This window comes from Arctopsyche grandis, chromosome 9 (assembly GCF_051622035.1).
Source record: "Arctopsyche grandis isolate Sample6627 chromosome 9, ASM5162203v2, whole genome shotgun sequence".
NCBI classification, from domain to species: Eukaryota; Metazoa; Arthropoda; class Insecta; order Trichoptera; family Hydropsychidae; genus Arctopsyche; species Arctopsyche grandis.
This window is the reverse complement of record NC_135363.1, coordinates 7,876,083-7,897,204: the sequence shown is the minus strand read 5'-3', so window position 1 is coordinate 7,897,204 and position 21,122 is coordinate 7,876,083. Positions and strand designations below refer to the sequence as shown.

General features: G+C 33.3%; 1 protein-coding gene across 1 annotated transcript in view; it reads right to left on the bottom strand.

Moving 5' to 3' along the window:
- The window catches only part of side-II (sidestep II transmembrane protein), a 196,492-nt gene that overhangs the window by 163,561 nt on the left and 11,809 nt on the right, over positions 1-21,122 (bottom strand). Inside the window, exon 2 of the mRNA XM_077438740.1 lies at positions 11,439-11,568. Within this exon, the coding sequence (XP_077294866.1) occupies positions 11,439-11,568 (130 nt within the window). The remainder of the gene's footprint in view (positions 1-11,438; positions 11,569-21,122) is intronic.

Here is a 21,122-nt window from a genome sequence, read left to right as displayed (position 1 = left end):
TGAATTATTTTAAACGTGTTCACTGCCTGCGTTTTTCCGACAAGTGGGAACGGGAACGGGAATTGCATGCGTTATTGTGGCATTGCAACGCATGCCGGGTTCAGTTAGTTAAATATAAATATTTAATTAAATATATTTAAAAGATAATTGAATAAAATAAGACCGCGTGCGGATCGATCACAGGACCAACACATTTGTTTTATTTATTTTTTTAATACGCTTTATATGCCATAGCCCATACGATGATATTTCATCGGGCACAACACTATGCAGTATTGAATAAAAACGATTTTGTTTCTCAATTCTGCCTTCTATCATTCAGTTTTCAACCGTTCCAGTTGGAATCTCGACAATTGTAGCAGCCCTATACTTACATACGTACGTACATATGTTCCTAGTGTAAAACTTTCTTTTACTAACATCAACTCTAGACATAGTCAAGTCTTTCAAATCGGCAATCATCCTCAAATTACAGACACGACCCAAACTCCGATCACCGAATCAGCCACGATGCAAATCGAAGCTTGGCCGAACAATGGCCGCCTTTGTATAAAGCTTCCGGTAGTCGCGTCGCGTCGAATATTCAGTCAGATGTGAAGCTTAACTTTTTGGAAGTTGGAGTGCGGATATTGTAGGTGAGGCTGAGAATGGGTTAGTGGGAGGGCCGTAATTATTGCTTTCAGCAGCACACGGAGAGAGGTATGTCAAGCGAATCGCTTAAGCGTGCGAATAGTTCGGTCGTTTCGACCCCGTAGAGATACTCCAAAAGTTAGTCTGCGACCGGAAGTTTGAGTTGGCGCCAGTGCGCGAGCACGCGATTCATAACCCCGTGAACTATCGCCATAGCATCGATTCGGTGCCATGTTTACTGTTCGGAAACAAAGTCTTGAAATGGCCCTGCTGACACATATTGAGATTGTACTCTTCTTTGAGTGTCACTTCTTCTTCTACATATAGAATGCCTTTCCTATCAGATCGCCATATTCTTTTTTTTTTGTATTCCGCACGGTGACTCGAAACAATATTGTAGCGAGGACATGTGGAGGGGTTTCCATAGATCGAAGTGAGTGGGGTTGTTTATTTTCGGGTCTCGGAAGTGGTCAAAAGTTTATTGTCGATCCGTCAATCTGCCAGCTCCGAATAAAGCACGCAACAAATCCACCGAATATTTATACACAGCATGTACTCTTATCAACAGAGATCGGTGGACAAGTTTCCTTTGCCCACAAAAAATGGTTCATTATTGTGGTGAAATTCAAGTCGATGGTGAAATATTATCATAATAAACACGTTTAAGAATTTTAAAAAATTGGAGACGGTGACATCTCACCCATTGTCAATAGCCAGTAGCCTTGTATGTTTGGCTTTCCACCCCCCACTCGTTTTGTGAGATTTTAATTGTGTAAACGCCTATAACTTTATCATTTTCACACTATAACATTTGCATCAAACGCTCTCATTATCTCTCATATACAACTTCACTAATCTAATATATAATTTCGAAAGAGACTCTGTATGTTTGTTTGTTTTGGAGCAAAAAACAAATAAATTTAAATAAAACAAATTGGCCATGTTTAAGCGGTTTATATTACAAATACCGAACGAAGCCGGTTAAAAACACTAGTGGGCTAGTGAATGATAAAAATATGTTTATAGCAGCATAGCTCGGTCGTTAAACTTCTGCTTAGCGTCAAGAAGGTGCTGGGTTTAATCCCTGAATGAAAATGAATTTTTCAGAGTATGCTGTTGGTCAGACCTGGATTTGTGACTTCAGGTCGATCGTTTTCTATCAGAGTTTGCCAATTTTCTCTGATTTCATTGTTGAAACGGTTCCCGGAAAAAAAATTGGCTAAAAATCTTTCCTACCTACTATGTCACCACTATTTGAAGTTTGATTGATGTACAATAAAATGTATGTACAATTCAAAAATGTCTCGTTAATTTGCGAGTTTTTCAGTGTCTCGTAATTAAACGACTTGTAATAAAAATGCTGCATTTGTATTTGTAATTGGCCAGAAAGGCGCATTGGGATTTACCTGTAAGACCTTCCTGGTATATATGTAAATAAATAAATAAATATTAATATCAAATGAGATGGTCGATGGTGTGTATTCGTTCTACGGCCAAGACGCGCTATTTTAGCGCCACTTATTTGACGTTTTGAAAACATGCTATAGGACTAAAACTGTTTTGTGTTGATGTACATATAAAATGATTAATAAGATATATATTGAATTTGTATTGAGAAAAGCTGTATTTTGATAAATAAATCAGCTGATAACTAATAACTAAAAATAAAACTATCACTGTTTGATCTGTGTACATATATTAAGCCTGTATTGGTTAGAAAGTTAAACGTCATTCTGTCAGATTCACCGAACAGTGCTGCCACCCTGCATAAAGGCCGGTGTGGCAACACCCAAGGCTCAGCAAGCCTCCACAAAACTATAAATATTTATATATTAGAGATAACGAGAACCTATAAAGCAAATTTTATAAAATATAGAGTGAAAAAAGAAAAAGTTATAGGCGTTTAAATAATTAAAATTTGACAGCGAGATGGCAGGGCGAAAAGTAATGAAACTACCGATGTGAATGATGAATGTGACAGATAAACGTCACCGTGTAATACGATGCAATATTTTCAAACGTGTCTAACACGATATTTTTTCACCATCGTAATTGCGGATGATACCTTAACTTATATTGATGACCAAAATGAGCAATATGGCAAAGTATGAAAACGATCGGATAAGAGATAAGGGATATAAAAAATTACCGCTTACACGAAAACCATGTGAAACGTATAAGAGGTTAGTAAAAAATACTGGGGCCTTACTCGACCCCCGTTAGGGACACTCATTCGATCTCGACGCTCCGTCCTTCAAAGGTTAAAGACAACATTCATGCGTCCAAATGCACTCTATCCGCATTTCATACGTCTCTTAATTTGTTCTTCTTTGCCACCAGACACGTATACTATGACTGTATATATACACATGTATGTATATGTAATTCCCAACTAATTGCTTACAATCGATAAATTCTAAAGTCGCCGACACAATTATTATTCGCAGATAGGGTATCTGATATAATATACATATGTACATACATACGTATATGAAAGTGTGTGTAGTATTAGAGTTGCGAATAATTCAGAGGAGGTGTGCGTCGAGGCATATTCGGCGGCCGCATAAATATGATAAATGAGTCCGGAGGCCCCCGCGGCCCGGAAGGTAATTATCCGGAATGGTTTCCTTGAGGCCCCGGACCGGGAGCCCGCGGTCCCCGGGTTAACTGCTCATTACCAAGCGTCACTCTATTAACTAGCCAACTCTTCCTTCGTCCTTCCGAGGGATTTCAAACACGATCAAAACAATTTGTTCGGAATTCTGTTGCCATCGACAACCCTGCCCCTACCCCCAAACCTCCCCCCACACACCCGAGCCACTTTATGGCCGTTCAAATTTATTACTTTATGACTTTTCCAACGGTTACTAGCACAGATGAAAAAGCACAGAATATATGTACATATATGCATGTATGATATAATTTTTGATGTAGAACTACGTCTACATCAAAAGGGTACGTTTTAGTAGTAGCCTCGACACAAAAAGCGTCCTATAAATTCAAGATTATCTTATACTTATAATTATTATTATTATTCTTTATTATTATTAAACTTATTATTATTATTATTATTTATTATTAGTAATATTTATACATTTACTTATGTATTTATTTGTTTATTTTTGTTTACTATTTTCCAATACTCTTTCTATCATCTACATATATATTATTTATGGGTCTACCCCACGGGATCGAATTAGAAATGCATGAAAAACCAAATATTGGAAGGCAAAGATCGAAAATCGAAAGATCTTAAGTCGAAAGATCAAAAAAAAGGGTGCAAATTAAGTGAGTATGAACCGTTTCGATTTTCGATCTTTGCCTTCCGATATTTGGTTTTTCGTGCATTTCTAATTCGATCCCGTGAGGTGCACCCATTATTTATATGGGCATTGGGGATTGCACTATTCTCCCTATCGTCTGGAATAAAAGCTATTATTATTATTTTTATGTTTCAAACTATTTTAAAAATCCCATTCTTTAACAATCTTTCTGTCAAGGATTGTTTGTTAGAATACGATTTTTTTGGTATTTTGCCTTCTTTTCAGGTAAACGTTAGTTCCACTGTAATATTTACTATCAAAAAGTCACATTCATTAATTGCAGACGGCTAAAAAAATATTTCATATTAAATTTATAACATTAAGAATATTTTAATGATTAAAAACGAAAAATACAATGAGTCGTTATCTGATACATATATAATTTCGAAAGAGACTTTGTAAATATCTTGGTTGGTAACATTGAAAACAAATCAAAGTTTCTGTGACGACGATTCGATATGGTTTCGATTCGATATATATTTTTTTCGATTCAAATCAGTTTTATAAAAAAAACAGATGAATATTAGATTACTATTAGATTTTCCATGTTTAAGCTGATCCTACAGCTCGTACTGACTCAACTACAGTTTTCCTAGTGACAGACCTGATCTGATAATTCCATCTTGTTGATTTTTTTCTTCTTTTACTTTCAACAAATCTTTCCAGAACAAAGTTGTTCGGGTGTCACCTCGTGACGTGTCCAAAGAACTGGAAGATACGCCTGATACAGATGGATGACCGCCAACCATCATCTTTTGCTGTATGGAGATTCATCTCGCTGTCCAGGAGATTCTAAGCATCCGTCTCCAAAATCACGTCTCCAAAACTTCTATTCTCTGGATTTCTTGAGCCCGTACTGTCCATGTATTTCCACTCCGTATAGAAATACGTCAACGGCCATAGCTCGGTGCAGACAAATTTTATGCTCCAATCTTTCCAAATTTTACTCAGTTTCAACAGTTTTTTCAATTTCAAAGCTTTTCACCATGCCAATCTGTCTTTTTATTTCAGTTTCACATCCTTCGTCAACCGATAATGTTGATGTGAATGTTCGTGTACAACTTCAAAATCAGATAAAAAATCCGCCCTCACAAGTTGACCATGTTGACCCACTATCTAATGTTGGTTTTTGCTCTGTTCATATCGAGTCCCAGCATTTTTCTTTCATGTTTCATTCACTATTTCCTTTTCGAAGTTGGCCAGTGAGAGTGAGGTTATCGGCGTATCTGATATTGGATATGCTTTTACGGCCAAAGTAATGCTTTAAGACTAACTGTAAAGTCACTTTGGTCTATTTTCAGTTTTGAAAGAAATAAACATCTTTGGACAGAGAAAAATTATCTTCAGATTCTAACTTCAGCTGGTGAATTTATTTAATGCCGATTATTTTTTAAGAATCATTTTCAAATTTTATCAACATACGCATACACTGTGATGATTTTAAAGAAGGGTAATAGTGAATATGACTATATGCCAACTAATAATAGAAAGCTTTTTTTTTGTCGAACCTAATGTTGGAATCTTTTCGTGGAATAACTGGAGCTCTTTCTACTGATGAACCAGATAAGACATTGAGTGTACCAAAAGGTAAGAGAATCAACAGAGAAATCCCGAAGAACTCAAAGTATAATTAATACTTCGAGTTCGAATGAGTAATGAAATTTAGAAATTTCCATGGTTACATATTACAAAAACAATATAAGACAAACTGTGATCCATCTGAAATATAATAGCTTGAAAACTAAACCCGAATAAGAGGTTGAAAATTGGACTGAAATGTAATACATTATTGACATTGAAATCCGATTTCCAAAATGTTTGTTCGTTAGGAATTTTAAGGATTCGTCTAGTATTATTTCAATTATACATTTATACACTTAAATATTAACCATAAAATAGAAAAACGTTATAATAAAGATACAAAATCAAATTCGTTCCAAATAGCAACAAGTATCTGCGGAAGGATGGCGGAAATTGGCAATAAACTTATCAATTGCTAAAGCATTCAATAAAACTATTAATAAAATACGTCTAGAAACCTTACATTAAAATGAACTATATCCATGCTGAGTATATTTTCTATCGCAAATTAAATCCTATATACGAATTTATTCGTCAATAAAATGAAACAAATAAACATAATATATATTGTATATATACTTGTAATATATGTACATATGTATATTACAAACACGTGTCTAGAAAGTTGTCAACTCAATATTTTCCCAGAAAGGAAAAGTGTGCTTTCTTTTGTTCGAATGCGTAAAATATCTGTCGATACGCGCCTGTTACAGTAAGCATGTATACATTTTATACGTATATTATGTATATAACGAAATTCAACAGGGGAAAAAACATCTACGTGCGTATATGCAAAACTTTTATGTTTGATGTTTTTACTTTATCCATATTTTTTAAATGTGTAGCTCGTTATTCTTTGTATGCGTATTTTTCAAAGAGAGTCGTTTTTTGCTTTATGTTTGTGCACGTTTACATACATACATATATACGTAGATATGTATATATTCGATGTATATTTGTGACCGATATTTACGTATGAAATATCCTAGTGTTATCGAAAAATAAATGAAAATACGTATAGGAAAACTGTTTGATCGTCAAAGCATTTGCAGAAACGCATTAAATAAAGTGAAAACAGACGTGTTGAGAATTAAAAACATATATGTACGTGTACAAACTATTATACATTTTATATAATAGTTTGTACACGTATATGCATATTATAAAAACATAAAAAAATATCAAAGAAACTTTCTACAGCATTTCTACACACTAATAAAGTAAGAAAAAAATAGTTATAAAAGAAAAAATGCAATACGAATATGCCAATATTTAAACACTTTTAAGCCGCAAACTTGTCAATTTCATATTGATTTTTAAAACCTTTTTACTATTCATAATTTTAATTTGCAATATTCTAAAAGTGACCGATGCAGTTTTTAAAATCTAGTTAAAACATTTTATTTTATATTTTTTAGTATTTATAATATTTTTCTTGTGCTTTAGTTTGTATTTAAGGCATATTAAGAAAAGAAGGTTGGTAAAAAAATGATAACTCCTCACACGAGTATTATTCACATTACTTACACAAATGCACACAGAAAACCAAAATTAAATAAAAACACAACCAGCAGTGAAAAAAAAACAATAAAACCAAAATAAAATCACACGAAAAACTCGTGTGGGCTTGTGAAAAATAACCAGTGCACACCAACCTATTCATACATTTCATATAAATTCATTACTCAACAAATTCAAATTCTCTCGCAACAAAGAAAATCGCATTTTCATCATACATACATAAATCAGCATAATAAACACGACACAACTGATGAGGTCGATTCGCAGTGCACTCGTTGCGACAAACTCTTCGCTCAGAGATGCAATATAAAACGGTTAAATTGAACCTTAAGTGAGTGACTTGCTACACTCATAGATAGATAAATGGATAGATGGCCATCTATAGATACACTGGCGACTGTGCAATACGTCTCGGACGGTCGAGATGCACATTTGTCTTTACATATCCCAATGGATGTAGGACCAAAGTGGATTAGTCGAGAGATTGCACAGGCCAAGCAGCGCTGGCACGTCCCTGTGTTTGTACGACAACTAAGCGTATAATCCATTTATTTTCCCCGGCTGAAGCGACAAAATAAAATATTCCACACCGGCCATGAATATATGCATAGACGAGTTAACGCTCCAATTGAACTGTCCGCACAAATTCACTCTAATTCGAAGACGCGCTCGCTTACCACGGCCCGAGGGGCAAAATTGCATCCCACATTTTAAATACTAAGTAAAGCCCAGCAAATGTCGGCTTATTTTTAAAAAAGAGCTAAAATTTATAAACTTGAGAGAAGTTATAAGTAAAATTCCAACCATATCTTATTCAACAGATAAGAAATGCGTGGCTAGTACACACATAATTAAACAAAAAAAAATTAAGCGCACCACTGCTGTAATTCATCATTAAGGAAGTGAGATGAGAATTTCCCATTCGAAATTGACGTTGTCGTTATTACGCGTGCAAAAAGAAGGAAATTGAAGGGGTCACGTCGCGTTCAAAGTTGATAAGGGCGCTGTTAGGCCGCTCGAATTAGCTTGAAAAGGTGAATGCAGGGCCGTGCGAGCCGCAAAGCCTGCGGGACCCCCCCTGACTCGATGCGAGATAATGCGAGTTTGTATCTCGCGTGTGTGCGACCACGTCTCATTAAAACTCGCGGCGCCCTGCGGCGTCGCCTTATTAAAATGGAAATGTGCTCTTTTGCAATTATCCTCGGCTCGAATCCAGTCCGAAGTCCCAACTTTGCCTCATATATTCCCGTTTTTTTTATTTTCATTTTCTTTTTCGTTCGTTTGAATTTATTCAACGGCGCAAAAATACCGAGTACATACATAGGTATTTATGTACCTGCAATGAGGATATTCAACACTCAAGAAAGTTGCGTACGTATCTACATATACATATGTATATAGGTACATATACATATATAAAAATCAATTTTTGTCTGTCTGTCTGTCTGTCACGTATGCGTTCTTATACCATTCAACCGATTGCGTTGAAACTTACATGAGTTATTGTGTGCATGCCCGCGATGGTTTCTGTAAAAACCGGGAACGGGAACCGACAAACAGGAATGAGTAGCATTGCAAGTTCAAATCGCCACCTGCATTTTTAGGGTAAAATAAACAATCATTTGAAATCAATCATGATTGATTTCAAATGTGTTCGCCGCATGCGTTTTCCCAACAAATTATCATTACTGTAATTCAATTTGATTATTAAGTATTAATTTTAAACTGCAACATTCACTTTTCGAAACACATCGAGAAACACAACACTAGTTTAATAATAAAAAAATAGAAAAAAGTGCCAACTTTTTAGACAATTTTGTATGTGGACCTTCTGAACTGTTAAACCATAATTGAAACTGAAAAAATAAAAATATTAAGGATAAGGGGGGGGGTTCAAAATCAAAATTCACTTAATGATAAATATATGCAGTATAAATAAATGCAATGAACCTATAAGTTTTTGTTAAAGAACAATAATACCAGTTCCAACAAGCAAACTAAACCGATTTTATTGTGTTTTATTTATATGATTCGTCAGTCATAAAACTCCATGCTATCATAATTTTATACATTAACCATAGTTCCAGCGATAATGTTACATGCCTTAAAAATTTCCAAAAGGAGTTATAAAAACTTTAATGCGTAAAAATCTAATACGTAATGAAAGTTGCGTGTTGGTCACACAATAACATTTTTTTACAACTTCAAATATTTTCATTCTAACATATTTTAAATCAAGTGAATTTCAACATTTTACTCACAGTAGCCGTAATCGTTCAATTTATTGTAAATTGAGAGTCGACTGCATGTTCAATGCAATCAAACGCTTTTCCGGGAATTTTCCTATTTTTTTTCGCTTGAATTGAAGTATTTCGTTTGAAACATCAAAGAACATTCATTTTACTGAAATTTCAATAAATATGATATGCAATAACGATTTCCATTGAATTTGTAGACGATGTCAAAAAAACTGCACATCAAATTAGTCATACTTTATCAATCAAATACATAATTTTTTTATGTTTAATTTTTTGTTCCCTTGCTTTTTTTAAAACCTAATATACAAAATAGTGACATTAATATTGTAAGACTAATATTGATTAATTTAACCAATTGAACACCATTTACCATTTATCCAACACAGCTTCGAATACTCTCACTGACAACCGAAAGACTATAAACAGCATTTAATTAGTTTTGTATATAAACATATTAAGACTATATAAAAATATAAATAAAATGAAATTAAAAGAAATTTTAAGAAATGTATTTAAAAAATGTATGTAGTAAAATATAAAATATAAATATAAAAAATTATCATTTGGAATGATTAATATTTCAATCAAAATTATAATGCCGGTTTAAATTAATGTATTAAATATATTACGTAAAACTTTGGGTCTCCCAATGATGATAATATATATGTAAAAGCGATCCAAGGCGTTTAAACAATTAAAAACAAATAGTTTAAACAATTAAAATCAAATAAATAAAAAAAATTATCAAATTTATAGTTCAATAGTTCAAATCAATAGTTATAATTCAATAGTTATAGGCGTTTAAACAATTAAAATCTGACAAAACGAATGGGTGGTAGAAAGTCAACCATATAAGGCTACTGGCCACTAAATTTCATCGTCTCCAAAATTTTTGGATCCTTAAACGTGTTTATTACGGTTATTTTACACCATCGAACTATCAAATACGATTATAATTTCTCTCAGTTATTGGAACTGGCTGTAGGTGCAAGACATTCCTTATGTTATATTTTATATTTAGACATCATCATTTGATGGCTGTACCTCCTGCCCGCACAGTTCTTTTTCGAATGGATCCTATTCCAAGAGCTATTTGACTTATTAATTAAATCGTTGCTGCCGAGACTGAATGTGATATTTTCCACCTTAGTGAGCGTAAATTGTCGGAAATTACTCTAACCCATTTATCTGGTAGTCTGCGCTCATCATTGTTTTCATGATTGATTGTGATTTATGAGTGAAATTTTGATTAACTCTCTTCCATTTGGGCCTTACAGGGATGTTTTGTATTTGTAGTTGTTTCTTACATATTTATTGGAACTGGCTGTAGGCGCAAGGCATTCCTTATGCTTTATTTTTTATTTGATATTTTTACTTTATCTGTTATTATTAAATGCTATTTATTATTAAATGCTGTTATTATTAAATGCTATGATGTATTTATGTTTATGTTCAAATGTATTTTTTTGATGTGTAATTGATAGTTAATTATTTTCGTTATGTATTAATTTATGTTTAATTGTTATTTTGTTTTTTTTTTTGTGTTATATTTTTTGACTATTGTGGCGCTTTAAGAATTTCTGTTATGCCACAATGGTCTGCTTAGAGTAAAATAAATAAATAAATATTTGATATTTTTACGCTATCTGCTATTGTTTTTTTATGATTATATATATATATATATATATATACACGTATGTGTTTTGTTTTTGTCATGTCTATTTTTGACCATTGTTGCGCATTAGGAATTCCTGTAATGTTACAATGGTCCAAACTTTAAATAAATAAATGAATTGCAGGATTTGAAGCACACATACCGAAAATTCAAAATTGTAATAATAATAAAATTACCAAAAAAAAAAAAACAATGTAGCAAGCTTATTTAAAATCATAACTGCTTTCAAAATGAATCATCCCTGTGACACAAGCGAGTACAACCTGAAACCAAAAGACGCTGTTTCGTCTCCTTGAAATTTGCTTGTTAGCGAAGTGGATGAACTTTGCACGAGTCCGTGCTGAGCGACGCTCGTTAAAAGACCATAGTGAGTGCACCCCCACATCCATACCCACACATGTAATATAATATACGGTCACACGTGTCAAGGGGTCGTGTTAACGGAATTACCTGTAGAGGGGTATGCCAGCATCGTCTCTGAACCAGAACACCATGTGCACTTTGTCCTGATGACCCGACGATATGTCGCAAGGCAGCTCCGCCTTCTTGCCTTCGACTGCTTGCACATCCAAGGTACGAACTGCAAAAAAAAAACCACACAGAATCAGTCCCATTTTCAATTCAATAAGGAAAATTCAAAAATATTATAAATTACGACCTAATACATGTTTAATCATATCGAGTTATACGAATCGTTTATTTTCGAGCAAATCGCGCCTATACGAAAAATTGAAAAAAATGATTTATATTATTAATACGTATTGAACGTGAAATTTTATACACCTATACAAAGTGTGTGTGTGTGTGTGTGTTTTTTTTTTCTTTTTTTTGGGTAGGGAAACATGTGTGTGGTCACTCGCGTGTGTGTCGCATGAAAAATATACAATTTTTTCATTCTCTTATTTCCGATAAGCTTTTATTTTCATTTTGCGAATAAATATTCGTCACGACATATTGCTCATATTGTGAGCAAATTTTAGTACAACATCGGCGTTAATTTTTTATTTTTTTACTTTTGGTTTAAGACACATTAACGTAAAGCGCTTTCAATGGATAAATTAAGTCGGATATCGAATTACAAACTATCGATTGGTTTAACATAATGTTAATCACATTGTATTTATTAACCTATTTAAACCTTTATAACCTGTTTGTTTTACTCGTAGGCATATATGTATACATATATATTAATGGAAATATTCTAGTTTCATTCCTGGAATCGTTAGACTAAGCGAAACCGTATCCACAATGCTTAAAATAACACACATACCACGTAACGTATTCTGTTACGTTTAAGTTAACTTTAACAAACATGTTTCTTTAATTTTATTTGTTTACTGTAAACTAAACAATAATATTATTGTAATTACCCCTTCATCAAATGGAAATTGAAATGTAACAATTTAACAATTATGTGCATATGTATACATATAAAACAATAAGTAATATATATATATATATATACTTCCATGCATATAGATAATACAAAATATAATTTTATATATTTTTTACTCATACTTTTTTACCCGCATATTAAAACCATACAAATTCAAATTACCTTTGAACCAGTGGGTTTTATATGTATATATGTATTAAAATGTGACTGCATTAAAGTATGTTAATTTTTATTCGCATAAATCCATATCGAATTAGTATTCATACATTCACAAATATATTATCAATATTTTAGTAAATTCCAAAAACTTTTTATATATAGTTACATATAAAATATGAATAACTCCAATAAACCTATAAAACATATTTTTTAATATATTTCATTCCTGATAATCGACCAAAAATGTTAAAAGCTAATACCAATTCAAGTCGACTTTAAGTATTAAAATGAAATTAGAATGTAACGATCAACATTTTGATAACCAATACGAAGTTTCAGTGTTATATACATATACGTAGGTAATTAATTGCACTTGAATTTTCTCTAAAATAAACATACACCTACCGTTTATAAAAAGCTTTCATATATAATTACAGATCGATACTGAATAAACATCAGCCAATACCATCAAAATTTAAATTTTTCACAAGAATATATGTACATACTTAAGTACTTCATCTATCGATATCGATTTATATGCGAGAAAATTGGTAAATGCAAGTTCTGGCCAGCAGAAACCAGTTTGATTTGAACCCGTGACCACTTTGTTCAAAGAATAATATGCTTATCATTAAACTATCATTAGACTGCATTTACATATATTCTATATAATATATGTAAATGCATATATTATACATATATTTTGTTTTTTTCTTTTATTTATTATTGAAAATATATAATTTACATAATAGATATCTTATTTATCTCTCGAATGTTAAAAAATGCTATCCAATCTATCTCTATTATACTGTATAATGGTTTGTATGTAATTGGTCAGGAAAGCGCATTGGGGTTTACCTGCATGAATACAAAATAAATAAATAAATTACACATGAATCACACACAATTTAAATAGTAGCTTTTCCAATTTATTATTTATATGAAAAATCTTTTATATCAATTACAGTCATATTCAAATTAAAATACTGAAATATTTTACTTATATTTGCAATGAAAAGATTATTTTTTAATAAAAAAAACACACTTTATTCAACTAAGCAATGAAAGGGTGGCCGAATTAATAGAACGATGATTAATTTAAGGCGAGAAATTCTTTTGATATCATTTCAATTACAAAAAAAAACTCCTTGCACTTTAGAGCGGCGCGTTCGTTAAAAGACGAGGAGGAAGAGGAGGCGCGAAAGTTGTTGAAACATTCTAAATGCGGATAACGAAAGGTTAATATTCTTTAAATTCATTAAGGTAAATAGCCCTTAGCGGCATGTTTAAGGGTTTAATAAATAAGCGGAGGGGATCTGGTGCACACAGAAATAAGCTCACTTTGCATAATCCATTAGTGTCTTTAATAAAAATAGGGACAAAGGGGTGGAAAAGCTTCGGCTTGCCAAAGGCGACGCTAGTGGAGGGGCACCGCCGTTAACGAGCACTTACCGCTTCTTCTCCCTTTTGTCTTCGCTTTTTTACCCAAATAAAATAACTCCTCCCTTGAATTACAATACTCCTAATGCTTTAATTATCATTCGTCTGGGGAGAGAGGAGCGGCGGCGGTGGCACATTTTCCCGAACGGAAAGCGGGATGGGGGTCGGAAAATCGGCACACAGCAGTAACCCTCCCCCACTCCCCTCCTCCTCCCGCTCGCTTTCATCTCCGATTTTCCAACTGTTGGAAATATGAAACGAACGATTCCAAATGACGCAAAATGCTCATTACAGCCGAAACACAACGGCTCGTTACCCTCCTCCCTCCGCCCCCTTTCAAATCTATATCGAACCGTTTTGAAACGTACTTTGAAATTATCGGAAAACACAGATAACGCAATACGAATATAACGCGCATTTCAAACGAACTAAAATCCGATTTTAAGTATTAGGTACTTTTAATTATGACGATTTAATTGTATATCGGTGATTACAACAAAATGTCTATACCCTCCAGGTATAAACACAGAATACTTAAACACAATCTGCTTTAGGTCATCGACTTTAGAGAATCTTTAATTAATATTACGTATTAGATGTATTATGAGTATTTATAAGAATTGTTAAATAGGTTTTTGAGCTCTTTTCCTATTATGCTGTACATTAACATTAGAATAATATAATACTATGATTGCTAACAAAATTAAATTAAAATTGTAAAATAGAAAATGATCAGTAGATCAGTAGCTATTAAAATAGATACATACATGATGTATTGTGAACATAATTTAGTAAAAATAAAAAGCATTTAAAAATCAAAAAACTATATACATATACATATACAAACGGAAGAGATATATAGGTATGTGTGTTTATAGGTTTTTTGCATAGAAAAGTATGAAAACTTCAAAAAATAAATATTTAACTATCAGAAGTTTATAAGAATGCAGAAAATCGCACAATGAACACTGACACATACGAGGGTGCATATGTATAGGTACATAGGCGTTCTCATTTGTACGTAGGTGGCTGGGTAAGCGTGCGAAGATTGAATGAGAAGCAGCGTGAGGGGTGGAGTGAGGGGGTGATGTCAATTGACCGTAAATACTACATAACTAACGGGCACAATACTTGTGTGCATATAATATTCACATTGTACCCGTTAATATTTCTACCATTGATGTATAATACACTAGATGGGCCCAGACGCGTTATTTTGGTCGGAGATCTTGTCTTCACTAACTGAGGGGTGCGGGAGGTTTAACTACCGGGGAAGTTGGGTTTTTTTTTCCCTACGACGCAGTGGTACCTACCTACCTACTAAGAGAAACTGTGCATGCTCCATGTATTTTGCATGCGCCAAAAGGGAGACAAGTATAACACGTGAGGGCGGATCTAGTATATTATACATCAATGATTTCTACTCATGGTTTGAAAAAGGAATTGATATATTAATTGAAAAAAATAAATCAATATCGACATTGTTAGATATTCATATAATATAAAGTTATCGGTAATATAAAAGAGGCTAACTCAACCCTCGCAATTAAGTCATTATATAATGTATCGTTAAAATTGTTTCGAATATAAAATTGTGTCATAGAAATTTTCAAAATATATTTTTCAATATATGTAGCTATGTATGTATGTATATTAAATACGAGTATTAAAATAAAGCTGAAAATAAAATCAAAATCATTGAAGTTAATAGTGTCAAATAGTGGAAATTCGCTCACGCACAATGGGAAAATAGCAGGTAGCGAACGTCGATCGGAATCAACAATATCAGTGACCGTAAATCAGCAGAGTAACACGAAAAAAATGTATAATTGTAAATCAATTCGCAGTAAAAACCTATTTTCTAAAAATATGCCCTACCTTTCGCGCACCGCTCGATCATTCTCAATCATTTTCTATTTTTCACGGCTTCGCGTGTTCCGCGGGACGGGAATGTGAGGAGGCGGAAAACACCAATTTTCCTCAACCCTCTCCTCCCCTTTCAACCTTCCCATTTCCCGTCAGTGCAAAGTGTGTACAACGGTCTACAATCATTACTCGACTCGTTTAATATTCACACTGTTCATTGTTTCAATACATGCATATATTTTACACCGTCGTATTTGTTGTGAATCCAAATCAATTACGTTTTCATTTTCCACTCAGATGTACATACATATGTACTTAAAAAAGAAAACGCATTATTGTAAAGAAACTGACCGGTACTAAGAAAGAGAGAGAGACGTGAAAGTTTACAGAAAATGCGAAAAGAGCTTTAAGTGAAACTTATACGAAAAATGGCAATGGAACACTCTAAACATTTTAAAAGTTCTGTAGAGCACTATAAAGTCGAAGAAATATCACTAAAATTTATAAAGAAATGGACTATTTAAAACTGCAATATATTATATGTATTATGATCTGGAAAACTGTTTTAAAACAATTTAAATTTCACGTTCATGTAAAAAATGGATATATTATATACATATAAATTTAGATTAACGAAAAAGGTTAACGTACTTAATGCCGCACTGTGCGTTAAAAACAGATTTTCACTCGGGAGAAAATGCTTTTAAATAATGAGACAAGTATGCAATTTTCATACAATATTTTCAAATGAATTTATGGTACATTTTGGGAATTTTTAACAAAAATAATTAAGAATATGCTCAAAATACCTAATAGAAGTATTCATATAAAAAAATCGAATGATTATTGAGCAAACATTATTTTATACTAGTGTTGTGCCCGTTGATTTCAACGGATGGTTTCGGAAAGGAATTGATACACGAGTTAAAATTAAGTTATATCTTATATATAAATATAAGGTAAGGTAATTAATATGCACGCGCACGTATTAATAACAAAATTTTGAGTGCGTGATTATTATTACACGGTCACCGATCCTACCCGTTCACCCGTTTGAAACGATGAATGAATGTGTGTGTATGTGTGTCTTTGTGGATGTACGTGCACGCTCCCGCGCAGTGCATCTGACGTTGACGTCACTCGTTCCAAGTCAAGTGCTCAATATCAGGAGCACATGTCAGACACTACACCCCCCTTCCCTCTACCCCTCTTCCCCGCGTCTCCTTGACACGATCGGTCGTCACGCCACATCCCTATAGCGAATGCTTAAAATGCACCTATTGGTCAGAATGTATTAGTATATTAGAATGGTTTAGTACACCACTTCACGCTGATTGGTTGTACGCCTTGTTCGCGTGTATGTTATTACTAGTGGTTTTACCCGGCTTCGCACGGTATTTATAATAAAAACCGCTTAAATATGACAATCTAATAGTAAATATTAATTTGTTTTTTTTTTATTCCGGAACCGAAAAAGGAATCCGGAACCAAAAAAGAAAAAGAATCGGGATCCGGAATTGATACAGAAATCCGGATCCGGAACTGTAAAAAAAATTCAGATACGGAACTGAAAAAGAAATTCAGATCCGTAACTGAAAATGGAATCCGGATCCGGCATTGAAAAATAAATCGAAATCGAAATCTAAAATCGAATCGGAAACGATATTGATATCGTCGGCATAGAAACTTTGATATTTTCGATGACGTCACGGATTCTATGAACCAAAACATACAAAGTCTCTTTCGAAATTATATATTAGACAAAACATATATGTACTCGTGGCATTCAAAATTGGTTTTTTTGAGATCTCCATACTGGTCAACGCATCCACCACATTCCCCCACATACATACATAAATCACGTCCGTTTATATATATACATACATATATTACACTCATATATGCATTGATTAGACTTTTTATACATATACATATGTAAACATAAACATAATAAACATTCAAAAATATTATTATGTTCCATTTACAATTCTATTTCAAAACAAAATGCTGCTTTATATTATTTATAAACACTAATCATATCCTTTTATCATTCCATATTTTCCACTTCGAAAACCACTCGAGTCACTTTGAGCCCCTTGAAATGCTCGAAAACATGAATTATAAAGCGAGCTCAAATACTCTACGTAAATCAAATAAAATATTCAAAATAAAACACTAACACCAGAATATAGCACTTACAAATTGAAACTTGTCAATGTATTTTTTCGCACTATCGATACGTTCTCGCGTGCCGAATTTGACACACTATTAACAGGTATACATCAGTTTTAGACCGCGAGAGACTTCTTTGCGATATCGAGGTAAATAAAAATGGAGTTTCTTTGTGGGCTCGTTTCGGGCCGGGGCACTTAGTTCGGTTCCAAATATAAGGTTTGGTCAACGCTAAAAGCCCGGATGGCCCGTCAATATTTGAACAGGGGCCCCGCCTGAGATTCACGAATTTCATTTTATTTATCTTTGAGGGATTACTTGTCACATGGAAGGGAAAGGGGAACGGCTAATAATAATGCCGAATTGAAAAATAGCGGGGGGGGGGGTGGAGGTCACAAAACGCAAATATCCTCCCACATGCTAAAAGACGACACGTGTTTGCTCTCAGAGTCGTATGTAAAGTTTTGACTTTGTAAATAATTTCGTATTCATTACTCATCCCGGGACAAATGTTTATTTATTTCAAATTAATTTAAGCGCGCAGTAGACTCGTTTGGTTATTAATTATAATAAAATTTCAGTGTTGTACGACCGGTGTAAAGAGAACGTTTCAGCTTTGACATTTAAGATGCTGAATTTCAAATATTAACCGAAAGGGGATTATTAAAATGACTTGAAATGAAAGGAGAACTTTGCGAAAAAAATACGAAAAACGAGGACAAAAAGCGTCAAAGGTACGATTACGAAAGGTACGATCTATTTTATTCGTTGGACTTAAGAGATTACGTGAAAGATACTAAATATTCTATAATATTATAAATTACTTCATTTAAATTTCTGCACAATAAAATAGAAAAGTTTCACATTTCATACCATTTTCAAATTATTAAATTTTAAATCTATTTTTCTTTTAATATAGTGTTGCGTAGGGGTAGGTGAAGGATCGAAATAAAAGGCCAAAGTCACTTCACAGCATTTATTGGGTGAGTAAGATGATCCACGCACTGCCAGTGTTCCGTCCGCTTATAAACGACAGGTCACTCAGTGTATCTTCTTCGACACGTTTGTTTTACCTATTGTTATAGTCACGTACCAGATATGCAGTCCCATGGTCTCGCGCTGTCAGTTCTAACAACTCTAACGGGAAGTGACCGAATGTGGTTTCCGACCACTAAGTCCATTCGGGGGTCTCCATTGTTAGCTGACAGCACTTAAGCCTGGAGATAATCCTTGAAAACCAATTATAACGGCGGCTCCTTTTAGCATATGCTACAATATTGTAGTACATATGAATATATACATATATGTATACATATGTTACAGTTACAGAAGTGTATTTTCAGTTGTAACATATTTTACCCAGTTGACATATATACCGTCTAAGGCGAATTACATTCCAACTGGTCAAAATATATTACAACTGAAAATACACTTCATCTATTAGTTGGTACCAGGTTAAATGGAAAGGTTAAGTTTTCGTGAAAATGTCACTCGACTATTAAATTGAGCTGCAATGTCACATTTTTGTTTTGAACACATTCTTAACGTTATCGTAATATGGTTATTAATTACCTTTATTCTTAATAGCTATCAAATATTAACGCATGATTGAATTCTAGAGCATTTGCAAAAACATGTTTCAAAAAATCAAACAGCAAACGGTGCCCGGTAATAAAAAAAACTGTAAAATTTACCATGTGAATTTATTCCAACACACAAACACACGCTGAAATAACCTCGGCATTGCAAAATGGATCCGTAAGCAAAGACTCGCGATATTTAAAGAGTTAATAAAAACGCAAACAGCATACTAAGCTCAGCATCGTTGGACTGCTAAAGGATCTCATTTCAAGGGGTCATTCCGGTAAATGGCATGTAAATATACATAGTAGCGAACAATTTACCGGAGAATTCCTGAAACTGTAATAATACCACCATTCTATTATCGAACCACACTGTCTGCATACATGTACAAATGTACATGCATAAACGTATAATTTTGGACTTGCGTTTGAAAGTGCTCACGTAATATATAACGGGGTTGGTCAAATGGAGATTCGAAATTTTTATTAAATAAATGCCATTTCGTTTTTTTTTTAATCTGAAAGTTTGATGTATGCAAAATATAAATTATGAAAATATGACGGAATAGTTTGCAGACAATCGTCATTTTCAATCTAGTATATAATTTCGAAAGAGACTTTGCGTATATGTAACCTTGGTTGGTTGGTTCGTAGACAACACGTTCGATTTATATTTTTTTCGATTCATAGGCGCTGATTCGATTTTTTTCGATTCAAAGAATTCGAAATCCTTGGGGGATAAGGCGCTGGGGGCGAAGGTGCTGGGAGCGAAAGATTCTGGTATATGTACATCAGTGCTACTCAAACTATGGTCCGCGGCCCATTACTGGTCCGTGCACCGGCAGTAATGGGCCGCCGATTATAAACGACTATTATCCAGAAAATGGTCAAGGAGGGGCCATTTTGAAATTGAACATAAAAAAATTTAAAATTATGTTATTTTAGATTTTTTTAGATAACATTACAATATATGTAAATAATAGTAGATATGATACTTACATTGTAGTTATTTTTTTTAAAGAAAACTACTATGATGTAAAACCCCATTCAGGAAAAATGTGTTAATAAATTAAAAGAATGTGAAAGAAATGTTTTTCAATTGATATTAATAAAAATATAAATCCGTTATAAATAATATAATATATATTTAAATATGAAAAACTTACAGTACAAATGAAATTAAATTCGTCCCAAGGGGGGGGGGCATGGCACCCATGGCATTTTACTACTTATATTAATACTATTTTTATTTGTAATATGAACAAATTTTCACTCATGTACATACATAAACTTTTTATTTAAAAATATGATGCTGGTCCGTGAGAATTACTGAAAAATATATACTGGTCCGCCAGCTGAAAAAGTTTGAGTAGCACTGATGTACATATAATTTCGAAAAAGACTTGGTATATATGTTTGTTTGTGAGTGAGAAATGAGTATTCAAATAAATTTATATAAAATAAAACTATTCAAATAAATTTAATAAAATGTTTACTATTAGATTAGTCATGTTTAAG